Consider the following 11452-nt stretch of genomic DNA (forward strand, 5'->3'; position numbering starts at 1 on the left):
ATCCAATGGCTGCAGTTCGGACAGACTATTACCGCGAGGGCGGGATTTCCTGAAATCATTCACTTTCCGGCTACTCCACTGAAGGGCACCAGTTTGCTTGGTAAGTCATGTTTCACATTTTAATAGAAATGCCTTTTATTCAGAGAGTTTTGAAAATCAATGCTGTTTTTATGTTATTTGCAAAGCGAATATATAACGTTACTGCTCAAAACCCGCGGGTTCGCTTTTAACAAATACGCTTGGTTTAGCAAACGGACTGAGGAGCTAATATATAAATCATAATATTGAACACATTTGAATTTTAAACATTATTGACATTACCTATAAAATCTCGCTATACAACTACATTTCAGAAGAAGAATAAGTTAACTGTCTTTGTTTCAATAAGCAGTGTTGTCCATTTTGAGCGACCTTATGTATTCATGAAAAACGATGCGTTAACTTTGAATGGATTTATTTATTTTTATTAATGAATATGTCTTATCAACAGATTGCGCACAGAAATCATGGGAGGACACGACGCAGGAACTCACCACCAGTTCACTGGCATCGCCAAATACTTCAATTCATACACAATCACAGGCAGGAGGAATGTAAGATGAATTACAGTCGAGCAATACAAACTGCCATTATTATGCAATTAAACTCAAGTACGCATTGCCTTTGTATTTTCCACTACATTAAGTATTTAAACCGAACTCTGTTTTCCCCTTGACTTCAGTGTGTGTTGGCCACATACGCCAGTATCGCTGCCCTTGTCCTCTTCTTCAAATTGAAGCCCAAGAAGCAAAAGGCTGTGAAATCAAGTTAATTTATAGTAAGTACTGCCTAAATGTAACTTTTCCAAAATCTATGTAAATTTCCCATAGTTTAATTCTATCTCTTTTTCTTCTGTTTCCAGGATGTTTCAGGAAGCTAGATGTCCTTGTTTTGACTTCATCACTTCAATTTAACTATGTGAAGAATAAAAAATGATCACTTGTACCAAACAAACATTGTGTAGAAAACTTGTTTTATTTACAATTTTAGGCACCTAGAAATTTGTACAGGAGAGTGTTCATATGCAACGTATTTCAAAGATTAAAAACCAGTTTCTGAATTTGAAAAGTTCATTTACAAAGAAGAAAGGAGACATAGAGGGCCTTGAAAAAACAAGATTGGCAGTGATGTTATCGATGAGAAAAAGAAATGAACTCCTCGTGAGCATGAAAATTTGATCTAGGATCAGCATCCGAATGATGCAAGAGGTATTTGTGTCTGCTCTCAGCTCATGTATGCTCCGTGTTTGATGGTTCACTGTGATGGCTTTCTCTTCGCTTGAACCTATTTCACATGTTGGGATGAGCAGTAATCTTTAAATAATATGCACCGTTGACAAACAGACACCGCTACGTAAAGCCATTGTCCTCAGGATTCCCAGGTCCCTTCACTGAGAGGTGTACGCGCCTGCAGCCAGTAGCAGGTTGCGTCTGGTGAAGTGGAGGTGGGTGACAGGTGTGGATTTGCTGTGATACGTCCCAAGCAGCAGCTCCTGGGAGTTATCCGGCAGGGGAACATGGCCCGTCGCTGCAGTGAAGTCGTCGGTCTCCACGTCATCGAAAGCCTTAATGGAGTCCCATAGTCGAACTGTGTTATCCATAGAGCCTGGAGCAAAACAAAAGAATTTCAAGTTGAACTGAATGACCTTTATTAAACTTGTAAAGACTGACATGTGGAACAATAGTGCGAAACATTATTTTTCTTAAATGAAACACAAAAAAGGGGGGAAAAAAACTGCTGTATTCTATGTTTTAGTTAATATTTGATACAAAGGCTTTTATATGTAATCTAGTGCGATATAGAACAATATGGAGCTCGTACTTGAGGAAAAACTTTTTTCAGTAGCTCAAAATGAGCAAAAAGATTAAATTCTTATATCCTGTTAATCAATCGTTGTTTTCATCCACCAATTTCTATGTGCATAAATTCTAAAAATCAAGTAGGATAAACTTTTTATCCGATAGGAAAAAAAATGTGCATAAACTACGATAAAAACACATTTACCGAATAAATTCCACCATGCGCATTGAAAAAAGTAAGTGACTTGGCACTAGGGGTTGTACGACTACTGATTTCTGCTAGCTGATTTCTTATTTAAAAAAAAACTCAACTACTCGTGGTTCATGCTACTGTAAATGAAAAGACATTAAGTAGTTCTTATCATTAAACGTTTATTAATTTATAGCCGTATGCAACAGTCACATGTGTAAATTGTCAAAACTTTATAATTATGACATTACATATTGAAATTTTTTTGGTTAATGCATGCTTGAGTAGTTGATTGTTTTCGACAGCGCCGACTAGTGGTTGAAGTAATCGATCACTCGACTAGTCTATGCAAGCCCTATGAGACAGGATAACTTGACTAACCAGCAGACCGATCTCGTAATGCAATACAATAAATGTTCTTTAAAGGGATACTCCACCCCAAAATGAAAAGTTTGTAATTAATCACTTACCCCCATGTTGTTCCAGAAAAGCTTAGTTCGTCTTCGGAACACAATTTAAGATATTTTGGATGAAAACTGGGAGGCTTGAAACTGTCCCATAGACTGCCAAGTAAATAACACGATCAAGGTCCAGAAAAGCATCGTCAGACTCAAAATAGTCCATAGTGGTTCAACCGCAACGTTATGAAGTGACGAGAATATTTTTTTGTTTGAGAATTAACCAAAAATAAAGACTTTATTAAACAATTCCTTTGTCAATTCAGTCTCCTCTGTGTCTCTCCACATCACTCAGCCGACTGCCTACGCTCTTCTGTGTCAGCCGCGCCACAAGGATGCTTCTATGTATATTTATGCTTTGATTTGAAAGATAACAGCACATCCTTTTCGCGCGGCTGACACAGAAGAGCATAGGCTATCTCAAGCCTCCCAGTTTTCATCCAAAATATCTTAAATTGTGCTCCGAAGACGAACTAAGCTTTTACAGGTTTGGAACAAAATTTAAATTTTTTTTTTCATTTTGGGTAGGAGTATCCCTTTGTTCTGATGTTCTGTATAATTTCTCATACTCGTTATATATTTTTAAAGAATGATGTATGGATCATCAAGTAAACTAAAACAAAAAGACTCATACCACAACATAAAATGGGATGTATTTAGAATTAAACTAAAATGCCTCTGACTTTCTAAATAAAAAACGAACAAAAACTATCAATCAGACAACAGAAGGCATTCAGCAGATTGAGTTGTCTGACCTGATGCGAGGATCTCTCCATCTCTGCTGAACTTGAGGGCATAAATAGTGTCTGTGTGACCCTTCAGCTCTCCGATCATCAGTCCATGTCCAATATCCCATAGTAAAACTCTCCCGTCTGTGGATCCAGATGCCAGGAACTTTCCATTGGGTGAGAATGCTAGAGAATGGATGGGGCCCTGAAAAACAAACATTATCATTTTACATTACTCATAAGACTCTGTATATGGAAAAAATAAGGGCAATAAATTATTAATGAGATGGACATTATAAAAAAAAAGTTAAGTCGGTCTGTTAGTGAAGGGTTTGAATGGCATGACAAGGGTCAGTGTTTTGAACAGCAGCTGAAATAAAACATAAATTAGACCAAAACCGTAATCAGAAAATTAGTAATATTTCCTAATTTTTAATATTTGTCACACTTTTTTTCATAGTTTGGCTGGTCCTGCGACTTATAGTCAGGTGCGATTTATCAAAATTAATTTGACATGAACCAAGAGAAATGAACTAAGAGAAATGAACCAATAGAAAACATTACCGTCTCCAGCCCCCAGAGGGCGCTCTATGCTGCTCAGTGCTCCTGTAGTCTACACTGAAAACAGAGCACCCTCTCGCGGCTGTAGACGTTAATGTTTTCTCTTGGTTCTTGGTTCTAAATAAATGCGACTTATAGTCCAGTGCAACTTATATATGTTTTTTTCCTCATCATGGCGTATTTTTGGACTGATGTGACTTATACTCAGGTGCAACTTATAGTCCGAAAAATACGGTAATTGAAATACATTACGTTTAAGCTGAAGAACTAAAATGACTAAAACTAAAGCTCACAATGAAAATATTAATACTATAATAGTAAGGCTACATAACACTGAGAGGGAGAAAATTAGGACTGGGACAAAAAATGCGTTGACGCAAAATATGCATGTCGATTCGTCAGACCCAAAACAAAAATGGCGGCGTCGGAGAGTAGAAGCAACTCGACTCGCTCAGACTTTCAGACGTGCAAGATGACACGCACTCGTTCCTCTAAAGTATGGGAATTCTTTAATTTAAAAGGAAACAATTCCGTGATATGTCGTCTTTGCAAAATGGAGATGGCCTTCCATTCCAGCACCACGGCAATGCACCAGCACCTGAAGAGGCGCCACCCGGGGGCAGCTGCAGATGACAGAGCATCGTTAGTTTTCCTTCAACTCGCCACTTTGCACTCGATGTTGGAGTAGGCTATAATACGTTGTCGAAACCTAAGGTTTTAATGCTAGACATCAAGTTGTTATTTTCATCTGAAAGAATTACAAGATGCACTTTATTCATTAACCTAGGCCTTTGTGTTTTCAAGGCTTCAAGGTTTTATTGAATGCTACCTCTGACTAAGAAAAGCATTACTTTGCACTTTATTGTGCAAAATAAAATGCACTAATGGTTTCACTTTTCACTAATGTTTTATTTTGGAATTTTAAGAGCAATAAACATATATTGCAATGTTAAGGAATTCATGTTTTTTTCATTTAGATATGTAAATCAACATGTATAAATTGCTATTAGTCAATTAATGGGGAGATAATTGATAATCGAATCGAATTGGGAAAAAAATAATCGTTAGATTAATTGATGCATCGAAAAAATAATCGCTAGATTAATCGTTTAAAAAATAATTGTTTATCCCAGCCCTAGAGAAAATGAATAAAGAAAGAACGTCTTGGAGACAGTGATGCAATGCTAATTCAAAGACAAATGAGATGAATGAGGTTTCCTGTCAAGTGCTCATTTCAATACCTTGTGACCAGTGAAAATGCGGACACAGTTTCCATTCAGGACATCCCAGAGGCGTATAGTGCGGTCAGTCGAGCCTGTGGCCACATAGTTAGAGTTGGGGTGGAATCGCGTGCAAGTGACGTCAGCTAGATGCCCAGCAAATATCCGCAAGGGCTGGTAATGATCGGTCGCCCAGAGGCTGGGAATCAAATTAAGATTAAGAGCCTACTTGATTAAGGCATTGAAAACATTTGCAATATCTTCTCATTTATAGATGGTCACTTCATAACACAAAAAGGTATATATGACATAACTCATAACAGCATTATAATAATGAGAATCTACTGTACCGTGCTACTCTGTCATGTCCTCCAGACACGAAGTAATAACCAAAGGGTGAGAAGTGAGTGTCCCACACTGGATAGTTATGTCCTTTATACCCCACGAGACACGTAAACGTTTGCAGGCTCCACAGTCTGACTGTTCCGTCCTCAGAACTGGACAAAAGATAGTTCCTGAGAGACACAGAGATATTAAACCACACTGTCAGATCTGCTCGGAACGCTTTAAAACTGCAGGACAAAAACCAATCATGCAAAACATGTTTAGTCCATAGCAAAGCAATTGATCAGCTGTTCCTTACGCTTACAAACCTTCACTGTTGTCTTGTTTTACTTAGAGATACTTTTAGAGGATAGTCTGATACCTGTCTGGACTGAAGCTGAGACCGTACACCGGCCCGCCGTGACCGTAGAGGATCTTCAGCTCACTGGCCGTCTTCTCGTCCATGATCCTCTCCAGAACGTCATCAGACTCTTTATCAATCAGATTCAGCTCTAGAGAATCGGACAGCATAATTGAAACCATACATCGCTTTACACTGAGGTCTAGAAGTGGAAAATTTGGGGTTGAGATAAAGGATTTATGGAGATGCATACCTGTTGCAGATTTGACCTTGCGTAGTTTTTTAGGTGTGACGCTCCATACGCGGACGGTGGAGTCTGCAAACCCTCCCGCTAACAGACTGGAGTCATCAGTGAAGTCTACTGCCGTCAAACCCTGAGCCACAACACACAATAAGCATTTGTGAAGTCAAGCAACACTAAACATCAACGAAAACCCTGCCAACCTGGTAGGCATTGAGGAACGAATAGAAGCAAATGGAAGGCAGGTTCTCCGGGTTGAGCCGGATTCTCTTGGTGCACTCCTTCATGTACATGACCTTGTCCAGTTTGTCGGAGTCCTTCAGCTCCGGCAGAGGGATCCTGTCAGACAGAGAGAAGAATATCAGGTTATGAAACTGTGCATCCAGTTTCAAATCATTTCTAAGCATCATCTAAATTCTAATGAAAAAAAAAAAAAAAAAAAAAACATGTCCAATATACACTACCTTTCAAATGTTTGGGGTTGGTAAGATTTTATAATGTGTCTGAAACAAGTCTGTTTTTAAATGTGTTTAATCGCATCCAAAATAAAAGGTTTTGTTTACATAATGAGTGTTCACTGTGTATATTTATTATGTAATTTAAGAAATTTTTTTATATATTAAATATATTTATATATAATATGAAATGTAATAATATAAAAAAAATAAGTGTATATACATGTAAATATTTTCAGGGTATATACTGCATGTGTGTGTGTGTGTATGTATATATATATATATATATATATATATATATATATATATATATATATATATATATATATATATATATATATATATACATACATTAATAAACACAGTACACATACAGTATATTATGCAAACAAAATCTTTTTCATTTAGGATGCGATTAATCGTATGACAGCATTAGCTTAAAGTAATTATTTTCTATTTAATATCTTTTTAAATGTAATTTATTTCTGTGATGCAAAGATTAATTTTCATTATTCCAGTCTTCAGCATCACATGATCCTTCAGAAATCATTTAATGATTCAGATTTATTATCAGTAAATGTTTGTTATTATTATTATCAATGTTGAAAACAGTTGTGCTGGCTTAATAATTGAATGTAAATAATGATAAATTTTTCTATATTCTTTGATGAATCTAAAAATTTTAATGATTTATTTAAAATAAAACTAGAAATCGTTTGTAACAATGAAAATGTTTTCACTGTCATTTTTGATCAATTTAAGGTGTCCTTTATGAATAATAATATTATATATATACACACACACACACACACCCCCCAAACTTTCTCAAAAGTTAAATCTGAATGAAACTAGTTTTTCATAGTAGCCGAATACTGAGCTTCTGTCGTACCTGTTCTGTTGAGGAGCGTTGGGGTCTTGTTTCTTACTCTTGGAGCCCACACTGTCTTTTTTTGTTTTCTTCTTCTTGGGCTTCCCTTCCTCATTCTCTGCTTCATCATCTTCATCATCTAACGGGACCTCGATCTCTGGCTCCTTTAGAAGCCCATGGAATACCTGGAACCATCAGAAACAATACATACATCATTAAACCACACGATCATTTTCAAATAAGAGATGATTGTAGTTCGAGAGATTGCAAATATGAGATGATTTTTTTTAAAATCACTTTAAATGCCTTTCCTCATAGTTTCCTCAAAGAACAAACTTTCTCATTATGATCTTATCGAGTAATGATATCACAAAACATCCCTAAACACTAGTTTTCAAAGGATTATTTTTTTTTTTACAGAAATGAACACATTTATTTGGCATTAAATTAATGAAAACACATTTACCATGTTACAAAATACTCCTACTTCAAATAAATATTGTTCTCATAATAAAATATCAAATAATAAATAAAATAAAATAAAACAGAATAATTTCTAAAGGATTATGTGACACTAAAGATTGGAGTAATTTTTAAAATTCAGCTTTATTTTACAGTTTTACTGTATTTTTTTTATAAAATAAATGCAGCCTTAATGAACATAAGAGAGTTCTTTCAAAAAGTAAAAAATCTCACCAATCTCAGACTTTCGAACTGGATATTCTTCATATGGAAACATATCTAACCTTGACTTTATTGACTTCTCGCCTGGCCTCTCCTGCAAAACTGCCGGACAAGCTGTCGATCTGGCTCTTGCTGCGTGGCATGCCGTCAAAGATGTCGATGTACAAGTGCTCCTGAATGATGTTCCATATCTGGTTGTTATGCCTTTCCTGCAAGTGTCTCTTGAGCAGCTGGTACGAGTCTCTGGAGATGCGCAGCACGAACCGGCTGGTGCGGAAGTCCAGCAGCGCCTCGTTCCCCTTCAGGTGCTCTTTCTTAGTGAGGCCGCAGAGAATGCGCAGGTCATCCTGATAGTAACACTCCTGATCGCCGCCGAACCTATCAGCACACAGCAAACGAACAGGTTAAGCCACTACTGAAGAGTCCAGTGTTTAGATTTACTGAATAAAAATGGGCATTATAATCATCCCTGATTAATCCCACAGCGTAAACAAGATCTGATGCTTACTTCTCAAAGAAAGCCTTTGCTTTACTCTCATGGTTGTTGTAGACCAGCTCCAGGTACATGTGGACGAACAGAGGGTAGAAGAGCTGGGACAGCTCCGCTCGGTGACAGTCCAGCACGGACTCGATGAAGTTCTTCAGGCCGCTGTAGTACACCTGGTACAGAGAGGGATCCCCCTGCTGACTGTAGGCTGATAACACCACACTGACATCCAGCTGCTCATCTGCTCCTGCAGCCGACAACACAAACATCACTGTCAATCACACACTCACATGTTTGTGATATACTCTAACTGCATGTTGAATAACGCATGCACTGGCATGAGAAAGTTTGGGAACCCCTTGCAGAATCTGTGAAAATATGAATAATTTTAACAAAATAAGGAAGACTCTTATGCTCATGAAGGCGGCATTAATTTGATCAATATCACGGTTACAGATAATACTGGGAAATATTACAGTTTAAAATAACTGTTTATATTTTAATATATTTTTAAATATAATTATTCATGTGATGCAGAGATGATTTTGTACTGTATTAACAATTTAAAAGATGCAATGCACCTTTACTTTACTCATTAGAGGTACATCGCATGATAAATATCGACACTCACTCTTGACTGTTGCGGGAGTCGGTGTGTTTTGGGGGGCGGCTGCTGATGGGATGGACACCCGGCTGAGCAGAGAGTTTGCATCCCCTCCACCCCCGTCCCCCTTCCCTCCTCCGCTGCCCTCGAGAGTCTGTGAGTCCTCCTGGTCTCCTAAACCGGCTTCCCGCCGCAGGATCTCGACCGAGTCCGACAGTTTATTCCGCTTTAGAAACTGCAGAACTGCGATCAAAGTTTGCTGGTCCTCCTGCGTCGGGGCTCCGCCGGCGGTGAGGGGCGTCCCGCTCGCTGTGCTCCCCGAGAGGTTTGACGTCCCATCGCTGAGGACTTCTGGCTTTGTCTCTTTCTCTGCGTCCAGCTCCATCTGTCCATCTTGCACAGCCGCCATTTTTTCCCCTGGCGCTGAAATCAATTGCGTCATGACGTACGCCGCGTAGTACTTCATGACGTAGGCAGCCTCCTTTTTTTTTTTAGACGTTCTCACTGCAGAATCATACAGTCTATGTGCAAAACACGAGATCCAGGGGTGCAACTGATTATCCACTACTCCTGTGAATTTCGTAGTGATGAAAAAAAAAAAAAAAATTAATTGCATCTATACAAAGGTATTTTGGTTGATGTTGAGAATTTCGTTACAAGAAAACTTAAGACAGCTGTTAAGGGTGGGTCTGATATAATAATGATAATGATATATGTTGATGATTATGGGATAGAAATTATAAAGCGTATATTATTCAATTACTGGTTGTAATAGGGAAGTTTTATATACACAAGTGGTCTGGGGATAAACCAAATTTTTTATTTTTATTTCATTAACCAATATAAACAATAATATGGTATATAAATGTAAAACAAAAAAGCTCTTAGGACTTCTAACATTATCTGCACATTTGAAATAGACAAATAAACGGTACCATCTTCACTTTACTGTATTTTAGTTGTTTTATTTATTTATTTTATGTTTTCTTTCTTCCTCTGGAAGTAGTAATCTTGTGTACTAATGGCATTTATATGCAAAGTTGTATTTCTCTTGTTATATATGTAATAATTGTATTAATGTAATTATATATTAATAATTATTGGTTATCAGTTAATAGTACATTTAGAAATAAATGTAAATTTTATGAAGTAAATTTAGTAATTTATAACAAAGTAACATTTATCGTTTTCAGTAATTATTACTTTATTTTATAATAACTTTTTTAATTAAAATGTATTAGTTATGAGTAAATAAAACGTTTAGAAGTGTATTTAGAAATGTTTCTATTACACAATTACATTCATTATATTTAAATAATCGTTTATTGGTTTATTTTATGATAATAAATGCATTAAATATTTATCAGTAAATAATACATTTATAAATAAATGTATTTCTAAATGTTGCTATAACAAAATAATGTGTTTTATTACATTTGTAATAATTATTTACCATTTTTGTATTAAATATATTGATTATTTATCAGTAAATATGTATATAAATAAATGTATTAATACAATTTTATCTCTAACAAAATAATATATTTATTATATTTAATAAATATTTATGAATTTATTTTTTTAATTAATAAATGCATTGACTATTTATCTGTAAATACATGAATAAATAAATGTATTAATATGCTTAGTTGTCTACAACAAAGTAACACGTTTTATTTTTAATAATTATTACTTTATTTTATAATACATTAATTTATTTAACTAATGAAATGACACCTTTGTTATTTTTAATAAATATTTTATTTTTATTATTAACATTACTTATTTTATAATAAAAATTAATGGTCAAACAAATAATCACGATTAATCACATCCAGAAAAATAAATACAAATTGTTATGTGTGCTGTCTGTGTATATTTATTATGTATATATATATATATATATATATATATATACATACACATGCATGTATATATTTCAGATACATTTGTTTATTATTAAATATATTTGTAATAAAAATTATATGAATATAAATATAGATGTTAATATTTGTAATTATTTTATATATTTTTTTCCTTTAAACTTTCATGAAACCATGTGAACTTGCAAATTTGAGATTTAAAAAAAAACATTTAAAAATGAAATCCCCTCCAGTCCGCTGTAGACTGAAGAGCAGAAGAGCAAACATGATCCTCATGCTGAAATCCAGCATGCCTTCACAGTATCTGTGAGATATCATCAAAGAATCAGTGCTCATGAAGAGGGTCGAGTGTCAGTGCCAGAGCATATAAGTGAGGGTGTATGTACATAACTATTATTAATAGATTTCTATATCTAAAAAAAAAATGTTTCATATTGTATTAAAATAAAATGAACTGGTTGACCAGTATGTCATTAAACCACACGATCATTTTCAAATAATGACCAGTAAGTCATAGACCCCTGATTATTTCTTATAATTTACATGACAT

General features: G+C 35.5%; 2 protein-coding genes across 2 annotated transcripts; one reads left to right on the top strand and one right to left on the bottom strand.

The window, feature by feature from the left end:
* Window positions 1-41: 41 nt before the first annotated feature.
* On the top strand, window positions 42-993 carry LOC113044047 (up-regulated during skeletal muscle growth protein 5-like). Its single transcript, XM_026203637.1, has 4 exons — window positions 42-100; window positions 491-593; window positions 722-817; window positions 902-993. Exons 2-3 carry the CDS (start codon window positions 507-509, stop codon window positions 809-811), a joined length of 177 nt encoding a protein of 58 aa, XP_026059422.1. The 5' UTR covers window positions 42-100; window positions 491-506; the 3' UTR covers window positions 812-817; window positions 902-993.
* A 68-nt stretch (window positions 994-1061) lies between these two features.
* LOC113044046 (transcription initiation factor TFIID subunit 5-like) lies at window positions 1062-9435 on the bottom strand. The gene is made up of 11 exons (XM_026203636.1): window positions 9047-9435; window positions 8437-8662; window positions 7991-8306; window positions 7266-7429; window positions 6125-6260; window positions 5934-6054; window positions 5702-5831; window positions 5346-5510; window positions 5017-5194; window positions 3242-3419; window positions 1062-1644 (listed from the first exon to the last, which is right to left on the bottom strand). The coding sequence occupies exons 1-11, from the start codon at window positions 9426-9428 to the stop codon at window positions 1427-1429; spliced, it is 2214 nt and encodes a 737-aa protein (XP_026059421.1). The 5' UTR covers window positions 9429-9435; the 3' UTR covers window positions 1062-1426.
* Between the last annotated feature and the right edge of the window lie 2017 nt (window positions 9436-11452).

The sequence above is a fragment of the Carassius auratus genome, chromosome 26 (assembly GCF_003368295.1).
Source record: "Carassius auratus strain Wakin chromosome 26, ASM336829v1, whole genome shotgun sequence".
Lineage (NCBI taxonomy): Eukaryota > Metazoa > Chordata > Actinopteri > Cypriniformes > Cyprinidae > Carassius > Carassius auratus.